Below are 26,632 nucleotides of genomic sequence, written 5' to 3'. Positions count from 1 at the left end.
CAACGCGTTTGAACCATGTAGCCAATTAGCAAAGACATTGAGGAGAAAAATATGTGGAGTGTATTGAGAATGTAAAATTGCACGTGCGTCACTTAAGATTGATTCATTTGAATGTTTATGAGTACAATGGTAAGAATATTTTCATGCGGTCAAATATGGACTGTTCCATTCAACAAGGCTTTGCCGAGTTGACTAGAACAGTTCATATTTCACCGAATGAAAATATTGAACAAATAAAACATTCAATATTTGTTTTATATAACTCGTATATAAATTCCTTTTCTTCCACTTAATAAATCACCAGGAAAACAAAATAAATTCAAAAATATAGGCCTGAAGTGTATTTATTTTAGAATCACCCACACCCATAATTGGCGAGTCGAGGTAGTCACTGTGCACACTATACGCTCGCGTTTGTCAGTGTTGCCAAGGTAGCTGCGCGTGAGTGCAGCGTAAAATGGACTATTGCACTTGCACGGAATGCAATAGTCTTTTTCTTTAAATGGAAATGGCAAAAATAATCAATTATAGTAATTGACCAATCAAATGAAAAGAATCTTTGTATGAGTTATATAAATGCATTGATATTGCTTGTATATTTTCCAACATTTGTAGTGAATATTTTATTATAAAAATAGCAAAAATCACAGGATTTCTTTCGTGCGTATGAAATATGTTAATACTGTATATTACTTGTTCCTCAAACAATGGGCTATTCCAGTTGAAATCCATACACCCCTATGGAAGACATTGCCTTAATCTTACACACAGGGAGTGTGAATTTCAAATGGGGTTACCTGAATTGGTGGTGCATTAGAAATCCACACCCCCTGTGTGGGAGATTAAGGCCATGTATTCCACAGGGAGTGTATGGATTTCAACTGGAATAGTCCAGTTAGACAAATCAATGCTCTTGTGCTGAATGTTTATGGTTGTTTACAATGCATTAGCATCTCATTGAGTATGCATGTATTGATTTGTCCAATCTTTCTCTCAATACCACAATGGATGGCCTCATTCTAGTGGCATAGTTCAATAACCTCAAATAAACAATTATAGCGCATATGTTGACCTCAAGTTGCAGAGTATAAGTTTTGTACTCAAATTTTCAAATGTCATTAATGAATGTACAAATGTATTGGGGTTAAAGAACTGTGCCCTGATAGATGAGCATGTTGTGGATCCTAGTGACCATGGATTTTCTGGATCCAAGCGTGTGTCACTTACAGACAAACTTAAGTAAACAAGCAATATAATATGCAGTTGTACACCAAATCTGCTATCTTGCACTAAATAAAGCTATATGCTGCATCAGTAAAATCATATAGTGAGTAAAAATGTTAAAAGGTTTATGTGGTACGTACACAGACCAAAACAGATTGAAAGTTGGAATATTTTTGGAGATATCATGTCACAAAAATCATGCAATATCGTCAAAATTTAACACTGAAAATTAAAGTTGTTAAGTAAAAATGTTTTTAAAAAAATGAAATCAGTACAATGTACAAAAGATAATGATTTAAAACGGTAAGACTTTCGCTCTTGTGAATGCTGCATCTGGTGCATAGTCTTCATTGGCATCTTTTTGCACCAACAAATTGAAAATGTATTGTATTGAGTGTCATTATGTTTGACTGCCATTCTTTGTTTTTATTTCTATCATGTTTGCTGGCATTAGGACATAGCAAACTCCACATAACTGGGCGATGACCCCTATGTGCATATACTGACCTTTGACCTCTCAGTATATGTATGTACGTACAATGCTTTAACTGACTGTGATTTTTATTTTCTTTCAGCTGCTGAATGTCAGACAAACATTGACACTAGAGACAACTACTATAGTACCTTTGATACATGTTCAAATAAGAGGGAAAAACTACAAGACAGATTTGTCCGTCAATCCGAGGCATTGATTTTTAAATTCACAACTAATGGTGTCCTTTCCTCCAGTGGCTTTCTCCACGCCATCACCATAATAGGTGATACAATACGGAATATAGGAGAGATTCCTCCTATAGCAACAGTTGATCTTGTCATCAGAAGCCAACCGCCACAAAAGCGTCGACGTAAGCGCTTTATTGATCCCATTTTCTATGGCAGACGGTATGAAGACGTTTTCTTCAAACCAAATTCTGGCAATGTCACTTTCGAGCTTGATCCTCCCCTGCGATCAAGTGATCTGAGTAGCAGTAGCACACCACAGATTGAAGTCCATATAGTCTTCACTGGAAATCAAATGTTCCGATTCAAAGACCCCATCCAAGCAGTTGCCCATCATATTTCCTGCCCACCGAATCAGATTAGCGTACCAGGATTTGGGGATGGTCAACCAAACCCGGACGACCCAAGGAGACGAAAACGGCAGAGTCCTGGAGAGCCTGTCATTGATTTGACGTGCCGCACCCTCTACAGCAATTTGACGGTGGTCGAGATGGAAGCTAAAAGGGATGATTGTGGTATAGATGATAAGCGATATGACGTGCTACAACTTTGTTTAGGAGAAGCGGTTGAAGGTAAATTATGAGTATTGAGATTGAGAGGGCTCAGAAAAACAAGGCCTTGTGTCCCTTTTTTAGAAATGAGATTTTGGTATTAACATTTTCAGAAATAGCTCTTTCGAGTAACACAAAGCCTTATCTCCGCAAACACCTTTTTGTCAATGTCATCGCTGGGCATGAAAAACCTATGTACATTTTTGCTGTTACATATTTGGCAAAACAAGGAACAGTACAAATTGTCGAAGTCTGTTTGGGGTCTATTGCAAAATGAAAATACCTTCTAATTTGACATTTTGTACTGTTCGCTGTTTTCCCAAATGAGTAATAGTAAAAATTCAATCAGTATAACAAGCTCTCTTGCAGTTATATAGGTCAACTGGTCAACTGGCTCACACTTTCTTCGTTACGAACCACTGATCGAAAATGATCACAACACAAAGCCTATGGCATATCAAAATTCGGAACAGGTGTATGAGCCTAGACTTGAACCAGTAACCAATGGTTACTAATGTGCACTACGACAGCGAATAGACAACGAAAATGTACCCTTTTTATTATGAGAACGAACCATGGGATTATATTATGGCTGTAGTATATAGTTAATAGTATTACTAGTGAAAATTGAGAACAAAATTTAAGGCCTGTGCACCCCCCCCCCCCAAAAAAATTGAAATTTACAATGAAACATTTAGAATGTATATCTACAAATCCTACATCCTGGTGAAATGGGCTAGTCCAGTTGAAATCCACACTACCCTTGTGGAAGATTTTGGAAATATCTGCCAAAGGGGGAGAGTATGTTTTTCAAATGTAAATGGTCACAGCTATAAATCATTTTGAAACCCATACTCCCCCTGTATTATGGCTTTACATATGTCTTCCACAACTGGAGTGAGTATTTCAAATGGAAGTTACTCAATTGTCTATTCTATTTGAAACTCTCACTCCCTCTGTGGAAGACTTTTGCTAAATCTTCCACATGGGTAGTGTGGATTTTAAATGGAATAGCCCATTGCTTGTGAGATGCAGAAAGTTTGAAATTTACAAAGAAACCTTGTTATTTGACAGAGTAACTTCTGTGTTACATGTGTGTCAAGTTTGGTGTATTATTCTATAAATGTATGCCTAAATCAATCCATAACATTTTATCATTAATTCCTAAATACTTATTTGACACATTTTTCACAGAACCGATAGTGGTAGTCCAACCCAGATCGCAGCAAGCATCACTCGGCAAGAACGAGAGGCTCTCATGTTATATACGCAACGCCATTAGCTACGAGTGGCAAAAAGTCAGTACCGATATAAGAAATCAAGACCTGGCAAGCATCACCAGTAATACATTGTGGTTTACTAACTTCCGAGCAGGGGACCAGGGAGCGTATCAATGTATAGGGTACGGAGGTGGAGAATATACGGATATGGTAGCAAAGAGCGAGGTGGCAGTTCTTGTTGCTGATGGTGAGTTTTATGATCAGTTATATTAAATTAGTATTTTGTCCACAGGCCTCAGACGCAGGGGGGGGATACTGGGGATTCGATGCACCCCCCCCAGGTTTTTTACACTTTTTGGGACAAAAAAAGGTCCAAATTTTGGCCACTTTTCACAAAATCGCCCCCTCCCTTGGAAAAAAGTTCACTTTTTCAAAATCAGCACCCCCCAAATGAAATCCTGCGTACGGGCCTGTTTGTTCGTAAAGGGAAAACATTTTCTTTGGGATGTAAGTAATGGGCTGAACAAAAATATCTTAATCCCTGCATTTTGCAAGCATTTACACCGAAAATGTTTTGTTGCTTCTAGTACTGGGCGCAACCATCTTGATGTTTATGCCATTTCATTGTTTCAGCACCATGGCACAATTCTTTTTGGGGCCGTAATTTAAGAAGTCTAGGGTAGGGCCTATATTTAATGTTTGTGGGGTGAGACTAATAAAACCAACCCAAGTTTGTTTCCAAAAGGCCGCAGGCATTTTGTCTGTTTTAGAGCAATTTTACAGCATTTCATTTTTTCATTTGAGTTATATTTTCAAGGAAAAAAATGAATGAATGACAAAATATTTCGAAGATGTTTTTTTCTCCTACATTCTGTTTTACAAGCAATATGAAATTAATACATGCAAAAATCAATCTATAAAAACTTCTAATATTTATATCTAAAGTTTGTTCTCGTTTGTTTGCTTATGTAAATTCACATAAGTGTGTGCCAGTTGCACATTACGCAACACGCAACTAGCATAGGTGTTGGCGCAACTGCGTGCACGTCATTGTATATCAATACACAAGTAATGAGTCTTATTTTTTTGCCAAGTGTAAGCCGAACAAACTTTAAGGCCAGTGTAATGGGAGAGAACATGGACCTTTTCGAGCATCCTTATTTCTGAATTGTATGTCTAAAGTATATAAAACTATACATTTTTGGAAAGGAAATGAGTCAAGGAATCCCATGGTGACGTCAGATTTGTTCAAAAATCTCGAGTTTTTGAAAAAATCACAAAAATTCACTTTTTACCCCATGTTTTTTGGTGACAACTTAGAAAAAAATCCGTTCGTAGTAAAAAAATTCAGTTAGCTTTTCATAAAGAAGAGACATGAACTTAGGGAAGGTTTTTTTATTTTTTTGAAATATTGAAAAAAACATGTGAAAAAAGCAATCCCTAGGCTTTGATGTACTCTAAGCGATAGTGCAAAAAGTTTACCTCATGCTTGCATATTTTTTGAGTTATCTTGTCACAAAAATCGTGCAATATTGTCAAAAGTGAACTCTGAGAAATCGACGTTTTAGTGAAAAAATTTCAAAATTATGCACAAAACGTCCTTATATTTTAAAACGGTAAGACTTTCACGGTTGTAAAAGCTGTATCTGGTGCATGGTCTAAATATGCATCTTTTTTCACCAATAAATCTATAATGTCTGCTTTCGTGCGCCAAAATTCAAAATAATTAAAAAATCTAAGTGGCATTTTGACTGCAAATTTTTGTTTTGTTTACACCACATTTGCTGGCGTGAACAACAAACCGAATGCGCCTAGACTGCGTTGGACATACGCGCAGAGTTGCGCCGCATCACGCTAAGCGAATGCGCACGCGTAATCAAAATATTTCGCATTCGCGCATTTCTGACTCATTATTTCCCGCCAATTTACTAAGCTGTCTTGAGCCATGTGACTTTTTAGAGTTGAGAAAAGTGAAACAAATCAAGCAAAAATTCGAGTAAATATTAGCAAGTTGTATTTTATCAGTTTCAAGTGAAAGAATACATCTTAGTGTTGATAAATATCAAGAAATCTCAAATTCGGGCATGAACGAATGTGTCTTCCATTACTCTGGCCTTAACCTGCTCTGCACTGATTTGACATTAAATATTCACCATTACTGGCATAAATCTTGACTCTAAAAATAAAAAATTAATGTATTTTGCATTTTGGTTTCAGGCCACCTACGGGAAACAAGCTGGTCTTTTTACCTTAATTATTCTAGTTTTTAGGCCTAATTTCATTAAGATGCATGTATTTTGTTTTTCAATATAGGAATATCAACATTCTTGGTGTCTATTACCATACCAGATCCAATATATGGTGCGAGTATCATAGAGCGAGATGGAACTCAAGGGGATCCGGCTAATTGGGTAATTATATACAGTATAAACAGTAAAAATTGATGCAACAGTTTAGTAAGCATCATACTGTAGCTTTGGATAATCTGCATAAAAAATGTTTTTAAGATGCGCTTCTGCCTATACCCAGGATAAATAGCTCCCTAACATGCATTGGAACTTCAAAATAAAATAAAACCTGTTTTAGATGAAGAATACATCGAAGGGTTCAACAGACACAGAAATGATAGTGACATTTGCCAGATTTCGACTAAACCACGTTTCATGGTAATTCGTAATACGTCCTTATTCTAAACAATGGATGCATCTTGATGTGAAAATAAGATTAACAGTTTATTAATAACCTTGTATATACTTACAAAATACAAAAACTGTGTATACGTCGATACGACTAACTAGATTTTAACCAATTAATACGACTTGAACCAACAAGTGCTCACCCAATCGAAGTCAACAACCTGTGGAAAAGGGTCAATATGAAGGATATTCTGAACATGTATCAGTTTTGATGTGCAAAAGACATGATACCCAGTAAATCTCTATTATCTGCAAGCATTATATTTTGATTAAATTATTTGAACAAAAATAAATCAATTTAATCATTTTCAGAAATAAAACTGTAATGATTTTTACATAGATGTGGGCAACCTTTTTAATCAAAATTAGCCTTTCTTTCCAGATTGTTTCCAACATACCAAATCTGTATTCACTCTAACCAACACATCTTAACAACCAAAAATCACATTTTCATCAAATAACCTTTATTTTGTAGCCAAGATCTAAGAGTGTGAGCATGGGTAATTTCAATATCCTGGCGCGTAATATAACAGGGATGTGATGATGGAGGTAGAACTTTTTGAATGACCCTCGTACCTCATTTGTTCGGCTATTATTATTATTTTTTTAAACAGGAATCTATTCTTTATACAAATCACACATCATTGCTTTTAATGGCTAATTCTTTCGATAACCAGCTAAATGGGCTATTCCAGTTGAAATCCACACTACCCCTGTGGAAGATTTTGGAAATATCTTTCACAGGGGGAGTATGTTTTTCAAATGTAATTTCGCAGGGTTATTCATTTTGAAACCCATACTCCCCCTGTATTATGGCTTTACCTATATCTTCTACAACTGGAGTGAGTATTTCAAATAGAAGTTGCCCAACTGCAACTGTCCATTCTATTCTAAACTCATACTCCTTCTGTGGAAGATGTTAGCTAATGTGGATCTGTGGAAGATGTTAGCTAATGTGGATTTTAAATGGAAGAGCCCAATGATTGCTATATGCAGGCATGAGAATTTTCAGTTTAAAAACTGAATTCAGTTTTTTTTATAGTCAAAATTTCCGCAACTTTATTTAATTTCAGCCTGTTTTTGGTACTTTTTGCCCAATTTCACGTGCATTTTCAGTTTTTTCAGTTTTTTTTAGGAAAGTGCAGTCTCATGCCTGTATATGTGACTGGACACGGCGAATCAGCCGTAAACTCTGCCCCCGGTCAATTTTGTTTTATTTCGTGCTTAGAAAATATACATCATAAGCTTTAAATTAGTATATAATTTGACTTCAAACAATATCCAGAAGCGGGGTTATGGTTTGTTGAACTCTGCTCCTTCGACAAAATGGTACCCTTTTTTTCGGTTTTACATATGTCTCTTTTTCCATATTGCTGGTAATTAAGTCATAATTGGCGGTCATTTCAAATCATCCCCAAGTCAACGAGGTTCAGGAAAGTCCTCTCATTGTTTATTGTTTATACATACCTAGACAAAATACAATGCAATTGTAACCCACCACTTGAACAGGATTTAGCCAAATCATACAAAGACTAGAGCTATTTAATGATTCTATATGTTGAAGATTATTATCCTCTTCAGCAATAGGATTATTGATTGGTTTAAACGCTATCAAATGAGAAACATGTCGCGCCTAATTGAGACACCTATGAATACGACTTTCACGCATATTTTGCACTGTATCTCAGAATACAATTTGCCGAGTTTAAGGCTCATTTGTAGTGTCCACTCACATATGATGAAATCAGGAGCCTGAGGTTATGTTTTATCTAAACTTTTCTTAATATGTGCATTTGCTCCTTTATCGTACAGTTTGAAAAACAATTGAGGTATAACTTCCAAGACGACACTGCTCCTCAATTGGCTCAATTCTACGGTGCCGAAACCCGAGATTACATAAAAGGAAGTCTCATCGTGGAGACGCTGGTCTACTTTGAGGCGAGCAACAATGATACTGAGCTGACAATGGCTTTGCAAATGTTTTTTGAAAATGATGTGAATTTTGATCAAGGATCCTACTTTAACTGGAATGAACTTGGAATGGTTGATCTTCAAAGTATTACTGTGGAGAACATTGGTAGGTAGTTTAGATATGACCAGGGACAGGCGATTTGCGCAAAAAAAAAAAAAAAGCATATTGCGCGGAATTTTTTTTTCAGTGCAAATCATGTATCCCTGCCCATAGGAAAAAATAGTCAATTGCGCGGGAAAAAAAGTTCCGCGCAAATCGCTTGTCCCTAGATATTACAGTGATTATGTAATCAGACTCCTTATTAAGACCATGAGCAAAAAATTAAAAAGCAAGACAGTGCCGACTTCAAAGTCTGAAACCATGCGATCAAGTATTAAAAAGGTACAAACTCTGCCTTAAAATTAATATAATTATTGCAAACACTGTGATCTGATCTTAGTTATACACAGAAAGATATTCTTCAAGATTGGCTCTAATCATAGCTAGTGTCCAATTTCAAAAGGATCTGTTTCAACAAAGGGTTGCACCAGTTGAAATCCACACACTTCCTATGGAAGACATTACCTTAATCTTCCACACAGGAAGTAGTGTGAATTTCAAATGGGGTTACCTGAATGGATGACTCCATTTGAAATCTACATCCCTGTATGAATTAAGGTCATGTCTTCCATGAGGGTGTATGGATTTCAATTGGAATAGCCCAAATCCAAAGTCATTAGTGCAAGAAGGCACTATCTGCAATAGCTGTCGACTGCCCTACAGACATTGGACAATTTCTGCATTCTATAATTGTACGGAAAAACATTGTATAATATATTAAGTACCAGAGATACCAATCTTCCGATTTAAATCGAATTCCGATTTTTTTGTATTTTTCCCAAAAAAATCAGATTTTCTAAAAAAAAAAAAAAAAAAAAAAAAATTTTATTTTTTTAATTTTCAAAAATATTTTTGGTCAAAAAAGCAAGTTATAGGCCCTAAATTACTGTTATTCAAGGTTGGAAACCATAGAAATACTGCTATTTCACACAAAAAAATTGCCAATTTTATTTTACAAAGTTGGATAAAGTTGTACATTTTGATTACTTTTGCTTCTATTGGACAGTCAGGAACACATTGAATTAATATACATTGCTAGCTGTTCAGTAGAAGTAAAAGTAATTAAAATGTACAACTTTATCCAACTTTGTAAAATAAAATTGGCAATTTTTTTTTTGAAGTAGCAGTTTTTCTATGGTTTCCAACATTAAATAACAAGTAATTTAGGCATATAACTTCTTTCTTTTGGCCAAAAATATTTTTTGAAAATTTAACAAAAAAATAGGGGGGGGGTCAAAAATTTGATGAATCATCGTTTTTATATTAGGCATTATATATATCCATTTCAGCCATGTAGGCCATGTTATTAGGCCAAAAAAATACTTTGGAAAATGTCTCTCATGTACAAAAGTATAGGAAACTGAACATTTAAAACCACTTTTTTGGGATGAAGGAAGCATTTTTTTCAAAAAAGTCTAAAACTGGTTTTTATGTTAAAAATGGCCTTTGGGGGTGCTAATTCTGCTAAAATTGCCTGGGCTTAGGTACCTAATTTGCATATTTTATGGTATAATTTTGAGAAAACAAGCCTTGAAATTGTTTTCTCAAAATAACCTTATTTTTTAATCCATTTGAATGTAATTTTACCCTCAGAAATGGTGTCTTACCATTCGCAAATTTCAGATTTTTTTTTCATAACCCATTGGCATCTCTGAAGTACTTTCTCTTGCTGAATGACCAGCTTTCCTGCCAGTTCTAGTCAACAACAGAAGTGTGTGTGTTTGTCACTTAAGGAATAATATGCTGTTTTTATGTTTTCCGGGGTATTCAAGTACTCAATCATTATAATTATGCCAACATGTTGTATAACATACATACTTTACTTTTACTATCCCTAATTAGGCCTATATAAACTATATATTTTTGACGTCAGACCTGCCAACTGTCCCTCATTTTGAGGGACTGTCCCTCATTTGGGGTTTGCCAAAGTGAAAAAGAGAGACAGTCCTGCTTTCTGAAAATTTCAGTGATGGCAAATTTAAATGACAGAACAGCAGAAAATGATGCAAATTTTACTTTAAAATTTTGCTATAGCAATCTCTTTAGTCTATTGTGATAAATTTAGACCTGCAAAACCTTCCCTGAATTCTGAAAGTATTGCACACCTCAAGTCTGTGAATTTGTCGGTACCTGGTTTTCGTACATGTACAAGGTTTTGGCCTTAATGTCCCTCTTTTTGACTTCGGTGGGTTGGCAGGTCAGGTATGTAGGTTAAGTTGTGTTATACATTCTGCATTTGTTTTTGAAACTGCCCAGGTTTTGAGACATAGCATCATTTTGTTTTAACCTAAGAAAAAAAGAGGTACTCTTATAATGCTGAGTGTGTAAGTTCTGATAAACAGTGATTTTGTTTAATCTTCAGGGTCATGTCCAGGAGGAGTGACTAATGAACCAGGTGGCAATGTATTGACATGGCCTGATACTGCTATTAATCAAGTAGCTGAGTCAGTGGAAACATGTGCGGCATATTCAGCACAAGGTAGGTAAATTGTAGCTTTCCTTGCCATCTTTTTTAAAGTGACAAGCAGAGATTTTCAGTACAACATATAGTATTGCACCAAACAATCAACAATCAAAAATAGGCTAACCTGTTTTTATTTATAGGTTAATAAATGCATATCACTTCTCGGGAGTGAAATTGTACAAACTAATGCATACATACTGGGATGTTGATACGTCTACGGGGCTTGTGCATTAAACGCATCGACATCGCAGTACAAGTGCATTATTTTGTATAGCTTCTCGAGCAACAAGTGATACGCATTTATTAACCTATTTCATACACAAAAAAAACTGAAGTGATTTTTGCTATTTCTATAATAAAATATTTATGCACACCTCGTATTTGACTAATGTTTGCTCTGATTGGTTCTCACTAACTTTATCATATCCTTTTCATAAAATATTCTGTCGATCAACATGGTATCACTCTCTAGATCGCTTCATCCCATTGGTTGTTTTAGCTGGGACACTTACTGTTGTCACGAAACATGCCATAACTCTTGGACTTGGTGAAACAATTCCAAAAGTTCAATTTTTTATGAGGGAAATTGAGTTCCAAATAATTTAAAAAGAAAAAGAGTCCATATCTATTACAACTGATCTCAGGATATTGAACTATGCCAAATAAATTCTTATTCCTTATTCACATTCAAACTTTATCACAATTTTGAAATATACCATCATTCATTTTCCCCAATATTCACATTCAATTCTTCATATGTTTACAGCTGGCATGCCAAGAGCTTACAGACGATGCGTTGGCGATTTGATTTCACCGCCTATGTGGGAGGAACGGACTATCAACGACTGCTTTGAAGGGGAGGATCAGAATGACCAACTGGACCTGCTTGCAGAGGTGAGGTGCTTTTTTCATAGAGACGGTCCCTAATTGCTGTACAATCTTGGAGATGTTTTAATTTCAACCGTAAAAGCATGATGTCAATTTCACGTCAGAATTTCCCTTCAGCATGCCATCTAATCAATTGTGACTTGACCAGACCAGACTAGACTATATACCCTGGATCCTAACCATGCCCAAACCCTCAGCTGTTAAGGTTTGAATGTTCCCTTTTCCATGCACCCTGACATATCTGTTAGAAGACAATGCTAAAGTGCAGCAGGCATTCAAAGTAAAAGTTAGAAGTAGGGTTCCGAGTAAAGTGACAGATACCTGGCATTAATACCACAAGGCCAATAGAATATAGGCCCAAACATTGATGAAGACTTCAGCATCGCTGGATTTAGATGCTTTTGCTAACTTGGAACCATAGCCTGTTCAAAGACTTCTATCTGAGTCGGCATTTGGGTTTGTATTGATAGGCCTTAACTGCACATGCATATCCAACACTTTACTTGGAACCAAACGTGGTTGGTACCTGGACACAGCTTTGGCTCAATGTCCTTATTTCTGGCTTTATGTTACCAGGTATACTTTTCAATTTAATACAAACAATCAGTAAAAAAAGAAGAGGAAGAAATGTTTATGTGGCACAAACTTGAGATAGAGGTTAACGTTTCACAGTGATAATTTAATCTGACTATAATACTGCACATTGTCGTTGGGCAGGAAAAGCCCCATATGTACTTGTGGCCCTTGAATATGTTAAAAACAAAACTGCCAATAGGTTACTTGGTTTTGCTTTAAACATGTTCGGGGGCCAATGACACATAGGAGGTTTTTTCTGCCCAACGACGGTCCATGAACCCAATCAATTATATCAAGGATTTTAAAAACCAATGCGGAATGCATTTTTGCTTTTTTTTTTTTCCCCCCCCCCCCCGACTCAAACTCGGATAAGCTTGATAATAGTTGAGTTGATCGGAACTTTACGTTCTTAAACACATAATGAAATATCTTCAATAATTCAGAGTGTTAATTACACAATTTTTACCCAACCAAAAAATTTGGGGAAATAAATAAAATTGGCCAATTTCTACGAGACAATGCGCACTGCAAAACGAATGTGTGTAACAGCTTTATACGTAATTCTATTCTCTTTTGACCTTATCTCTGATTTTTTATCTACAGACTGAAGTAACAAATGACAACATAGATAGCATAGCAACTGATATAGCAGTTATATCCAATGACACTGCTAATATAACTCCATATGGCTTGGTGGACATTTCAATTGTGCTGGAGAACATCGCCAATGTTGGTGATGACTCTGATGGTGTAAGTGGTAGTCTGATATCAGGCCTGAAAATAATTTGTTGCCCTTTCTGACCAACCCTAAAATCTGAAAAATAAGGGTTGCGGTGTTTTTTTTTCATATTTGAATTTTTGTATATTTGGTTTAAAATTCACAAAATGTTGCCTGTTTGTAATTCGTACATTGTACCACACAACAATAAAAATATAAACTTGACAAACCTTAGTTGTAGATCATTGTTTAGCATTAATATTGTATTTTGTACCAACCAACCCTGAAAGAGCAATACAAACTATTTTTTTAGGCTCATCATATGAAGAGCTTTGTTTCAAAACCCCTTACATCCACTTTTGGCCAAATTGAGTTATTGGCATAAAATTATAGTGTGGGTAAAAATTTTGGTGGTTGTTTGATCTTCATACTACCTTCCCTTCCGGAGTCATCACATATTTCCCGTTTGGGAAATCTTAGGGAATTTCCGGAAATCTGAACTTAAAATGAATATAGAGTTGTTTTGTTTTAAATTTTTTGATGTATAATGATAGCCTGGAATGTTCTTTACCTTTTAAAACCAAAAGGAACTGTTTTTGGGTCACTATGTTTGAAAAAATCATTTTAATTAACAAAAGGTGTATAAAATTTCATAATTGCCGAATTTAATTAAAAATTCATAATTAAAAAAGTAAATGAGGTATTTCAATTTTTCTTTTTGATTTTCAAAGCATTAGTCAAGTTACATAATGTAGTGCAAACAAATGGGCTCAAATGTGATCGCAAAGGTGGTTTCTAGAAAAGGGGTAAATTTATTTTGTTGCAAAACCCCTTATATCCACAAAAGGTGCGATATAAAAGAAATAATAAAATAAATAAGAAGCCTTGAAAATTGTCCCAAACCTATTCTTTTAGTTTCTATTCATCAACACTTTATCCAATCCCAAATTGAATCAAATCGAACAAGTAATACTTGCACAATTAAAAAAAGCTGTTTTTCTCAAAAAGTCCAAAGTGGATGTAAGGGGTTTTGCAACAAAGCTCCTCATATATTGTTTATATACTCGTTGTGAGATTGCTCAACTAATTCAACTATAATAGTGGTATAGTTGCAATTATATCACATGTACATAAATTCTTGACAGTTCATTGGTTGATTGCCATTTAGCATTTTTACCATCAGCTTAGTCTTGTGATAAGTTTTATTATATCACTCATACATAAATTCTAGACAGTTCATTGGTTGATTACCGTTTGCCATTTTTACTATCACCTCCTCCGTGTGATAGTCTTTACCATCATTGCGCTCTCCCGTAGTGCGCCTGCGCCAAGCGGTCAGCTGTCTCTTGGACTCGCCGATTTAGTTATGGGGTGGACCCCAAAATGTGAAGTATATCACGGCAAAACATGGTGTTATGTTGACGAAAAAATGTATAATTCCTACCTTAAATAGTATTTAGTAATAGAATTTATGTACGAGTGATATAAAACAAATATTAACTGTCTTAAGTTTGTGTAATAGTCGAAATATAATCACTCGGTGAAAGATGGATTGTTCCATTCCACTCGCCGTTCCGGCTCGTGGAATGGAACAATCCATCTTTCACCTCGTGATTATATTTCGCCCATCACACTCATAGACAGTTAATATTTGTATACCATCACAGTGCTGTGCTGTAGCACATTTAATGGTACAGTTTGTGTCACATACTGAGGTCGAAGGTCATTTGAGGTCAATGTGTTTGGTGTGGTAATCGCAAAAACAGCATGTGGTTCCAGAACCGTGCACTGTTTTTGTTTTTTTACAACGCAAAATTGGCATTGCTATCAGTTCTAATTCTTTTTTGACACATCCTTTGAGGGACTATTTATTTGAAGATAAGGGGTAGAATTCTAAAGAGTGGTTGATATTGCTTAATCAACTTTTTATCATCATAATGAATAAAAGTAAGTTATTCTTGAAAATTAGAAAAGAAAATAATAATGGATGAGCTCCAGAAAATGGGTGTGGGTGGGGGAAAAAAAGATTTTATATGTTTTTATCACATTATTATTATCATTTTTACTCGCTTTAATCTCTCTACAGGTATCAACATCCGTCGTGGAAACGGTCAATAACGTCCTTGAAATTGGCGAGCAAGAATTCATTGATACAGTGGCTTATGATGCTCCCTCTCGTATTGCGCGATCACTCGAGAGACAGATCACAAACTTGCAAAAGAGAGGGCGCAATTTCACCGATGTGCGGCGGAACGTTGGAGTACGCACTGTGTTACTGCCAATGAGCTCAGAGTCTCTGAAAGAGGGATTGGGATTTGTCAGTTGGGATCCTGAAGGTGGTGGTAGTGACGATTTTGATGATACACTGGTCCCAGACGACACCGAGATTCTTTACGACGACAGTGATGAAATTGATTGGAATGAGGTTGAGGCATCTATCAGCGTACCTGAAGAAGCTTTAAACACAAGTAAGATTTGCATTTTTAGTGTGTGTGTGTGTAGGTGTAAGGTAGTTTTCACTTACAAACATGGACTTTGAGTCCGCACTTATGTAGTGAAAAAACACACACTGCGAAACGTGGACATCCACGATCGTAAGACAGTGTCAGAGGGTGCTATACAGCATAACATTGCATATGGGGTAGGGTCCTCTATCGTAGGTGTAATACAAGGTCCACAGTTAGCAGTGAAATATCACAGAAGACCACGTTTGGATTTAATATGATATGTCTGTGTGTGTTGGTCCACGGTTTCATTGTTAACAACCACACACAATACAGGTCCACGGTTGTCGGTGAAAATGAGTAGGTGGGTGTGTGGGTGGGAGTCTGTGTGTTTTGATTTGATTATCAAAAAAGTAGACTCCAGTAAATTGTTCTCATCACTTAACATGTTTAACCCCATGGGTACATTTCTTACATAGTTCCTGATTGGTTCATTCTATGATTTGATCATCAGCATAACCAATCAAAATAGAGCTTTTTAGATATCTCTGCTATAATATTAAGCTTTAACCTCCTTCTGCCCTATATTGACTATTCTATATCTCTGATTGGCTGAATACATGGAATACCTTTCTTTGTAACCAATCAAAATGGTTGTTATATAAGTCAATAGTTTGGCTGGTAATGTCTGTGGAGTTTAATGAGTGGATAATATAACCAGCGAAAATTTCTTACTTGTATGTGCCACATTGACCAATGTGCAAAGTACAGAAAGCAGATTGTAGTCGGGATTGTAGTGCTAGCTCTAATGGTCTGCCCCATCCCCTTGCCCTGGCGCCCTCACTTGTCCTTTGCACTTTCATCTTTGGGCATTTGGTCATTGGTTCTGTAGCATCCTAAAATCAATGCCATATTCTTGGCTACCCGCTAGCCATGTTTTGTTCTGTCTTTTTATGGGACCTTGATGGTGGTCTTGCAATGTGTGTGTGGGGTGGGAAGAACTTTGCTGGGGTGTGAGGGAAGTATAGTGGAGTGGGTGGGAGTTGGGTATGATGTCTTCCTTTTTCAAATTTTTGTTTTTATTGTAGCTTATTTTCGTATTATATTTAATTTAAAAACATTATATTATGGTGCACAGTGCCATTATCCCTATATCTTGGTGTCAGAAATTGCCATGATAGTATGGTGAATCAACAGCACGGTATAGTGATTTTGTTCCGCCGTGATTTTATGGTTTCGAGATAAAGGCCGAGCACTTCAGGCAAAGTATAACACTCCACCTGTACCTTTACGAACACCACCTATGTACGATAGATACGTAACGTTTCTATTCCACGCATGCTACGCTGCTGAAATCACAATCTGGGCATGCTTATAACCCTGTTTAACGTTTTTAACTCATGGAAATTTGATTTATTTTGGTCCGTTTTTGTTTTCAAGACGCAAACAAGCGGATCAATATGCAGAGTTAAGGTTGTCACACTCTTTCAACACACCTATATTCATGTGCAAGCCTCAAAATATGGTTTATTCAAAAAAAAATTGCAACGAAATATTTTCAAGGAATAGAGATTTTATTATATACACCGCCATACATGTAGGTCTATCTAGAGTGGAAGTATATAGTTGGTCACACAATTCATTTCAATTCAAAGGAATGCGATTCGATTCTATAGAGACTGTGTCAATAGAAGTTTTATTGTCCGACATTCAGCAATAGAATAATCAATAACGGCCTTGATATTTTGAAAGACAACTCATACGTAATCGCTGAGCTACAGCGATTAGTTTTTAGCCGGGTTTTTAGCCAATGAGATACCAATACCAATCGCTTCCTACGTGCAGAGTTATTGTTGTAATCTCGGCTGCTGGTGGAGCATTTATAGACCGATCGTTTCACTGTAATTTATTACCTGGGGTAGACAGTGTGTGGTGATCGTTCATTATTCATTCTTGCACAATTTGAATTGAACCCTGGTGTAACTTTCAATCCGTGTAGTGTTTCTAGATAATTTTTAATTAAACATGTTGTTGGAAATCATCTTTTTCGTTTTAAATATTTTAGGGAGACCAGGCCGTGGTTCAATGGTTCCAGTCAGTTTCTTCATCTACCAAAATGCCAAGTTATACCAATCTGCCCGCCTTATTGAGGAATCGCTGCAATCTGATGGAGAATATAAACTTATTGTGGGGTCACGTATTATATCTGCAACAGTAGAGGGCGCTGATGTACAAGGATTGATGAGTCCTATTATTTCAGCTTTTGACATCATAAAGGTGATTTACCGTTAGCATATCAAACTTTCCATATCTTCATGTGTCCCCATAGTGACAAATCTGATATTGCTGTACACCTGAGGTTTTCAGTTACATTTGCCCATGCGAGGGCAAATTTACTTCAAAGATCAGTGTCTGATGAGGGCCAAATATTCCTTGTTTTGCTATGTTTACTGTACATTTCAGAACTGTACAGAGCTGGTTCTGGCATGCGGGTCACCTACTGAGAACCACTGCCATGAATCATTCTTATTATGTTACTCCAGATGATGGTGTGATGTTATTACGTTTTTCACAGTGCAGAACCATTTTGGGCTTAGTACTTCATACAAGAAACTGCACATGTTGTAAAGAGAGGTTTATAATACTTTGGGATTGTTAAATTCATGATGAGCTATAAATATTGCAATCGACTCAACTCCATTGAATTTGTAGTGAGTTGAGTCACTTGTAAAGAATTGGGACTTGGGACTTGACTCAAAATGATTTGCATGACTCGACAGATTTGTATTGACTTGCTGCCTGCATTGAATTTGTGCACTAACTTGACTCGAGCTGAAAAATAAGGCCTTCTGAAGAGGGGCTATAGCCAAAACAAAAATGTTCTATACCTTAGTGGGTTTAAAACAAAGGTTGGGGAAGAGGAGAAGCTCCCCTCGCCCTCCCTCTTCCCCCGTGAGATGCTGGCCACCATGATTTTATAGATAACATGTAGACTTTTTTACCATCTGTCAAAATTGAAAAATAATAGTTCAAAAACTAAAATCTCAATTCAATTCTTTCAAACAGGATGAGAGGTTATTGGATGATGAAGAAATAGTCGAAAGCAAGTGTGTCTTTTGGGACTGGAGTCTGCTTGAAGGCACAGGGGACTGGTCTGAAGAGGGGTGTGAGAGAGTCATAGAACCTGGCACAGATAGAGTGGTCTGCCAATGTGATCATTTGACAAGCTTTGCTGTGATTGTGGTAAGTATTACGGTAACTGCTGAATGCAGCATACAATAGAGACACATAATAAACCATGACTTGGTGTGATTTTATATTGTATTCAACAGTTTAGCCAGTATTAGTTGCTTTATATGGTTGTACATGTAATGGCACAGTAGACTAGTCTACAATAATATTAAAGAATGTCGCATACCTGGTACAGATATATCATTTTCCACCCTGATGTGGTAGTGACTTCAGTGCGCATTTCATTGGGCGCAGCTACAAATTGCTAATGTTTGCATGTACTTAAAGACGCCGCGAAATACATGCAGCTGCACAACGCTTTGTACGTCACTGCCACATCGCACACCGACATCGCCCGGTTAATAATTACATTAGTACAGCCAGGGACACTGAAATGAATACACGGGATCGACACACGTAAATGTGCTATGCACGATTGATATTCAGACGATAAATCTTTTGATACCGGCGTGGAAAATGATGAATATCTCCTGTAAATGATTTCGTATAAAGAAACAAGATGTGGTTCCTTGCACTTGAACATATATGTTCAACATATATTATCGTCGTTAGGTTGCGCTTTGAAAAAGTAGCTTGCGTCTTGAGCTGAAAAAGTGACCAAAATCATCAGATTTTATATAGCGCAGCATAGACCCTCGTGGGGGTAGTCTCGGGCCAGACTGTATGTGGCTATCACGAACATACAGGATCGACGAGTGTCAGACCGACTGACACAAACTGACTGTGTAGGAGACTATCATAAAGGCAGTTAAAAGCATATGACAATGGCGTATGTATGCTCGCTGACCGCACAGAGGTCAGTCACAGGCTAATGTCATTAGCCTTAGTCGGATGTCCTTCAGCCTATTATGTGTTTTATAAACAGGTGGGAACACCCATTCGTGGCTGTGGATTCACCCTACCATGGCATTTTCTGCCATGAAGATATCGGGACGATGACACTGTGCATCGGGGTGAAAAATGGTATCCGGAGTGCCACTATGGTCATTTGACAAGCTTTCCTGTGATTGTAGTGATTATAAGCATCACACTCATCATCAGGGGACAATAACTTTTTCTTTCGTTATTTTATAGGATATCCATGGTCAGACGAAACAGAGTTTAGCTCTAGATCTTGTCAGTAAGATTGGCTGTGCCATCTCAATAGCTGCTTTGGTGTTTACCATCATTACATACCTTGCCATACGGTTAGTATACTTTATTAGCACTTTTACACTGGTATAATCTTGATGTTCACAGCTAGTAAATATGTTTTTTGTTCACTAAGCACAGCCCAGTTAGCAGGTGTGCATACTTCACAAAACATAAACTCAACAACATAACTCGAGTCACCAACTGCTCCTGACTGCCGCTACTGATTAAAATGGAGCATTGGATCAAGTATTTTTTGTTCTTGGCATTATCTTCATCCCAACATAACATAGCCATAAAACTCCACTTATATACATTAGATATAAACCAAGATAGATAAAGGACCAATCACAGGAGGAGCTAGCTGGAGGCATGGCAGTTATATGCAAATTAGGAGATTAAAGTTTATGTCTGTGACATCTTTTATGACAAAATTATTTGTGCCGAAAAATGATGAACATTTGCACTTTTCTTTCCGTTACTGTTATACTATGAAGGACCGATTAAATGGGCTGGCAATGCTCATAGGGTTAAACAGTGACATACAACCTGTACTTAAAATGTCATTGCTGCCAAAGCTACCTTTAAAATTGTTCATCATTTGTTTTTTAATTCAGGGATGTAAGTTCTGGAAATTTCTGATTTCAGGAATAATGTTGTTTTAGGAAATGGGTCTTTCAGCGAAAATGGTTCAAAATACTGAATATTTTCCAGATCTCATTTGCCATAGCACTAACTATTCATGCTATACATTTCCATCTTGTCAAAACCAAAAATGATTTACTGACATTTTTGACCATGTTGCATGCATGATGGTCATCTTTAAAGTGATGTACACCAACTTCTGGGCACATTGACATTGTTTACATGCATAAGGTAACAGTGGGCTCCTGAATTACATTCCATCTCAAGGAATTACCTTAGTCACATATATGATCCTCTTCTGGGTGTTAGTACACCCTCTATTGGTGTACAGAAGTTGGTCTGACAAACAGGACTCAAAGATGGTCAAAACTGTTAGGTCAGTAGTTTTGGTTTTGACAAGATGAAATATATTTTAGGAGTTTCTACACACCCAATGAACCTCTTATAGCAAGGACTTATTATTATATTGATTGTTATTCTTGTTTGCCCTGTTACAGGACACTGCGTAGGGCCCAGCCTCAGCGTATCCTCCTCAGTCTGTGTTTTGCTCTCATTGGCTTGTACATTGTGTTCTTAGCCGGCATTGAAGGCACTAGTTCCAGGATTGGGTGCATCATAGTGGCAATTCTACTGCACTATTTCACCCTGGCTTCCTTGATGTGGATGGCTGTGGAAGCTGTTAATATGTACATGCTGTTTGTACAAGTTCTTAATGCTCATATTCATCGGTTCTTGTTAAAAGCATCTATTATTGCATGGGGTAAGTATTATGGCAGGTGTTCTGAACTTTTTATGTTTGAGGGTCGCAAAAGGGGCCATACAAATGTCAAATATGCATGCTGCATCGTCAAATAAAACCTCTGTTTCTTCTCCCAGTTTTCATTCACATTTTAGCCAAATAGCATTGTTTGGCGGGCGGATTTGGCTCGTGGGGTGCCTGTTTAGAACCCCTGGGTTACAGTAAAAATGACTCATTCTATTGTCTGAAAACAATACTTCAGGGGTTGTGCTAGGTTATATGCTTAGATTTATTGCCACTTGTCGATTATCAGGCCATTTGCACCATTTTCCAAAACCTCTATGTATGATAATCAATATGGGAGACCATTCCAAATAATGTGCACTGGGTAAAAAGCCCATATAGCAGTTTCAGGTGCAGAGAGGAAACCGCAGTACCCAGAGAAGAAAACTGGAGTACCCAGACAAGAGCTGCAATAATGATTATGGACTGAAAACCAAATTCACAAAAGCTACCTGGGATTGGCTGAAACCCAAACCCAGCAAAAGTGAAGACAGAACACCATGCTTGACTTGCACACTCGATAGAAATTTTACATGTTGGAGTCAATTTTTTTTTTTGGGGGGGGGGGTTGAAGAAATCAGTAAAAGAGCAATTTTTCCCCAAATATAGGAAAGAATCAATTTACACAGGGTTGCAGTTTCATAGTTAACTAAAAGCAGCATGCAACCGTATTTAGTGGTTTTTGATCACTTGAAAATCTGATTCTCAGAGATGCAAGTATGGACAGGATCAAATGGCATAGAAAATACCATACTGTTGGGCAGGTTGAGGGATGATTTAGAATGGACGTACCGTATTCGTTCCAATAAGCGCCCATGCCCCAATACACGCCCACCCAGCGACTTTGCAACAAACACAATATGAAATTATTAACCGCCCATCCAATGTTGTCAAAATACTTCCAGTAAGCTTACCTGTCGAGGGATTTTACATGCATGCATGAGGGAAATTGAGCATCAAAAGTATCCAAAATGTTCACCAAAATTAAATTATGACGCTATTTCATGGTATGCAGATGTATAGATATTAAAAATACTTCACAATAACCACCTGCAAATGCCTTTAAAAGGCCAAGTTTGAGCTAATTCTGTCTCAAATTCATATTTTTTTGCCGGCGCGGCAGCGGCCATCTTTATAGTGCGCCCTCAAAAAAATTTTGTCAATATAATATTAAATTAAGACACATATGAGGGCGCACTAACTGAGAGTAACTAAATACTTTCAGACGGTGATTGATGACTAAAAACCAGGTAAAAAATAAGCGCCCACCCATAATGACTTTGTGAAGCACCCTGGGCGCTTGTTGGAATGAATACGGGAGTTGAAAGAAAAATGTGGTATTTGGGAGGGAGTATGTTAGGTACTATACTTGTTAAGGAGCACGGTGGCCTAGCGGAACGGGCACTGACTCATAATCGAAAGGTTGTACACATGCCTACGTTCGAGCCCCGGCGACGCCATCGTGTTGTGCCCTTGAGTAAGACACTTTATCTCGATTACTCCTCTCCACCCAGGTGTTTAAATGGGTACCGGCATTCTTAAATGCTGGGAAGGTAACAGACTCGCTGTGGAGGAGGTGTAGCGATCCCCCTATAGCACCATTACATGGAGGAGTCTGGCCCAATCGCCAATGAAAGAGAGATGGGCACTCCGATCACTGTTTATACAGGATCGTCTCCTTTACTTTTACCTTACCTTGTTAAGTTTTCTTCGGGAGGGAATAGAATGATATTTTTGTTAGACAGTATGCAAGTTAAGTTTTATTTCTTTTCTGTACTTGACAGGTGCACCACTTATTGTAGTAGTTGTGTCTGCAGCATTGGATTACAAGGTCTATGAAAACGAGTCTCAGTAAGTTTTGAATTTGCTCAGTATATGATGGTTGAAGTAGACAGCCCTCGAATTAAGGATCTGAAGGGGCACGGCAACCTTTGTAGGGCAAGTTGATAATTGCCTTGGATTATCACTGAAAAGGCAAGGCAGCACAGCAGTTTGTAATATTTCAAGAGGGCATCATGGCAACTGTTGAAAATTTGAGAAGGGCACCAAGGCAATTTCTCAAAAGTGAAGAAAACACACACAAACATAGATAGATGATTTTATAATGAAGGGGCAGGGCTGCGGCACCGACAGCAACTTCATTAGAGGGCACGGCAAGTGACTGCTTTGGGTAAAGGACATGATATTTTGAGGGCATTACGGCAGTGGGGATGGGCACCCACGGCAAAATGCCATGGGTGCCGTGGGTTAATTCGAGGGCTAGAAGTAGAGTAAATATTTTAAAAGGTTAGCCGACAAAAAACGTACCTGTTCTATGGGTGGACAGACTTTCCAAGAAGGGCCAGCCAGGATGTTTTTATCTTTGGAAATGCTTTAAAAACCGTAAAAAAATCACAGAAAGTTTGACTATTCTGAAATATTGTTTTTTAAATTTCAGTCAAAATCAGTACACATCAGCCAAAAAAAGTTGTTTTTACTTGCATACAGCAAAACAATAAAACCCTGAAATACAAAATCAGGGTTGGTCAGGCCCGTAGAATTTCTTTGGGGGGGGGGTTGTCGATTTATTACTAATTTCAGATTCTGTAGAGTGTTCTTAGTAATAATTACTCAACAATTAAATGTTTAAATGGAAAATTTTCAGTGGAGCCTGCCCATTGATATTAAGTGTATCATAATAATATAGTAGCCAGCATGTAGAAGTTGAAGCCCCTGGAACACCATTATATATTTGACTTTTAAAGCTTTATAAAATTAATTTCAACTGATTCTTGCTGTGTACAATTTGCTATTTAGAATGTATATGTCGTCGTTGGGCAGGAAAAACCGCTTATGTGTCATTGGCCCATGAACATGTTTAACGCAAAACCTCTGATGTAACCTGTTGGCAGTTTTGTTTTAAACATGTTCAGGGGCCAAATGCACATACAAGGTTTTTCCTACCCAACGACGCTGTGTACTTTGAAAAAAAAATCATTGAATGGGCTATTCCATTTGAAAACCATACACCCAGCATATATTTTGGAATTCAAACCAATTCAACCATTTAAAGCATTCCAGGTCCAACAAATTTCATCAAAATACAGCTATGTGAAAAAGATTTTTTGGAATTCTAAACACAATTTCTCAAATACAAGCCAAATTTGTGTAAAGTGCAACTGGATTCTGTTATTTTTCCACAGTTTTCAACTTTAATTTGTGACATGATCTCACAGGGGGTGTATATTTCAGATAGAACAGCTCATTTGGTATCTGAATTAGTCTTTGCAAAATCATGCAAAATCTCAAATTATTTTGTTGCTCTAAAATACAAATGCGTATTTATTCCCATTTCAGCTGTTTCATGAACGTAGGCAATGTGTTCTACTTTGGACAGTTGCTACTGATAGGCCTGATCCTCCTCTTCAACTTAATAATCTTCGTGATGGTCAACTACAAACTCACCTGCGGACGACGAAAATCCTCTGTTCGCACGGAGAAAGAGAGAAGGAAAGAGACTATCAAACGTCTACAGAACGCAATCATTATTTCCATACTACTCGGTTTGACGTGGGTGTCCGCTTTCTTCACAATTATAGAGGGCGCTAATTTTGTCTTCCAGGTCATCTTTTGCGTACTGAACTCTTTGCAAGGATTTTTTATCTTCCTGTTGTTCTGCGTTCGTCAGAATGAGGTAAGGAGAGCATGGAAGGCGTGGTGCTGCTGCCGGAGAGATGATGATAGGAGGAGGAGTAGTGCCCCCGTTTCGTCCTCGGCTGGTACAGGGACAGGAACAGGGACTGGAGCACGCTATTACGCTTCTGATGGAGGCGGCAAGACTGCGTCGAGTGGATATAGTAGTAGTGACTTCAGTGCGAATGCAAGCAGTGGATACCCATCCTCGGCTGGTATGGGTAGAGGAGCTGGAGCACGTTATCATGCTTCTGACGGAGGCGGCCAGACTGCGTCGAGTGGATATGATAATAGTGACTTCAGTGCGAATGTGAGCAGTGGATACTCTCCTGATGGTGATGGTAGTAGTATTCCAATGAATCAAAGAAGCTATGGTGATAATGGCTACCACTAAGTGTTGTTGATTATATCCTGATGGATCCATTCACTCATCAGTACATATTTTTCGGTCAACATAACAAAAAAATTCTTGGGCCAATTTTTTAAATTAATTTTTTTAAACTAGACAAAAATATTTAGGAAAAGTGTTTTTATATTTTTTTGAATTTTGACCAACTTCACCAAAAATATTTGAAATTTGGGCGAAAATTGTTCCTAGATATTTTTATCTAGTTTAAAAAAAAAAATTTTGACCAAAGAAATTTTTTGTTAAGTTGAACGAAAAAATTTGAGCCATAAAAACACACGTTTTGGGGAATTTCTCCAAAAATGAGCATTTTGGCCCAAATTTGTCCTCATAGATGAATTCATCAAGTCTTTGCCATTCTAAAAATGTATACTTTTATATTCTTTAGACCAACAATTCAGCAGTTATGAGGCCCAAACATTTCCATAATTCCAGGGTTAAGACCACCCTTAATTAGACTTTGTATTGTTTGCTGATGATACGACAATTTTATACTCAAGCAATGATATTGCTAATCAAATGTCATTAATAAATAAAGAGTTATCCGAAGTGAGTAACTGGTTTAAAGCAAACAAACTTTCTGTAAATGCTAGTAAAACTAATTACATGATTATGGGTACCCCTAGAATGACTTCGATAAATAATTCACAAGAAAACAGATATATTACTTTGGATGGTACAAACTTGCAAAGGGTAACCGAAACCAAATTTTTAGGTGTAATTATCGATGAAAATCTCACATGGAAAAACCATATCAACGGAATCTCAAAAACAATCTCACGGAATATAGGTATGATAAACAAGTTGAAATTTTTTATACCTGGGCGTGTTTTGCACACGCTTTATTATACGCTTCGTCTTGCCTTATATTAATTATGGTATACTTACAGGGGGGGAATGCATGTAAAACATATCTTGATAAAATACATTTGCTCAAAAAATGGGCCATGAGAACTATTTCAAATAGCCATTATCGAAGCCATTCTGGACCACTATTTCATAAATTCAATATGCTCAATGTATATGATATATTCAAACTAGAACTAGGTGTATACATGTATAAATATTCTATTAAACAACTGCCATGTTCATTTGACAGTTTCTTTCTAAAACGATCCGATATTCATAGCTATCACACAAGAAACAGTAATA

At 37.1% G+C, this 26,632-nt stretch overlaps 1 protein-coding gene across 1 annotated transcript in view; it reads left to right on the top strand.

Annotated features, from left to right (window-relative positions):
• Nucleotides 1-26,320, top strand: part of LOC140170893 (uncharacterized) — an 83,498-nt gene extending 57,178 nt beyond the window's left edge. Inside the window, exons 20-33 of the mRNA XM_072194096.1 lie at nucleotides 1,800-2,516; nucleotides 3,690-3,962; nucleotides 6,029-6,126; nucleotides 8,224-8,488; nucleotides 10,845-10,961; nucleotides 11,713-11,840; nucleotides 13,014-13,160; nucleotides 15,215-15,596; nucleotides 17,638-17,849; nucleotides 18,639-18,815; nucleotides 19,899-20,011; nucleotides 21,098-21,360; nucleotides 23,187-23,253; nucleotides 24,739-26,320. Of these exons, the coding sequence (XP_072050197.1) occupies nucleotides 1,800-2,516; nucleotides 3,690-3,962; nucleotides 6,029-6,126; nucleotides 8,224-8,488; nucleotides 10,845-10,961; nucleotides 11,713-11,840; nucleotides 13,014-13,160; nucleotides 15,215-15,596; nucleotides 17,638-17,849; nucleotides 18,639-18,815; nucleotides 19,899-20,011; nucleotides 21,098-21,360; nucleotides 23,187-23,253; nucleotides 24,739-25,468 (3,689 nt within the window). The 3' untranslated portion in view covers nucleotides 25,469-26,320. The remainder of the gene's footprint in view (nucleotides 1-1,799; nucleotides 2,517-3,689; nucleotides 3,963-6,028; nucleotides 6,127-8,223; nucleotides 8,489-10,844; nucleotides 10,962-11,712; nucleotides 11,841-13,013; nucleotides 13,161-15,214; nucleotides 15,597-17,637; nucleotides 17,850-18,638; nucleotides 18,816-19,898; nucleotides 20,012-21,097; nucleotides 21,361-23,186; nucleotides 23,254-24,738) is intronic.
• Nucleotides 26,321-26,632: the final 312 nt, after the last annotated feature.

This window comes from Amphiura filiformis, chromosome 15, assembly GCF_039555335.1.
Source record: "Amphiura filiformis chromosome 15, Afil_fr2py, whole genome shotgun sequence".
NCBI classification, from domain to species: domain Eukaryota; kingdom Metazoa; phylum Echinodermata; class Ophiuroidea; order Amphilepidida; family Amphiuridae; genus Amphiura; species Amphiura filiformis.
This window is presented reverse-complemented; position numbering and strand designations above follow the sequence as displayed.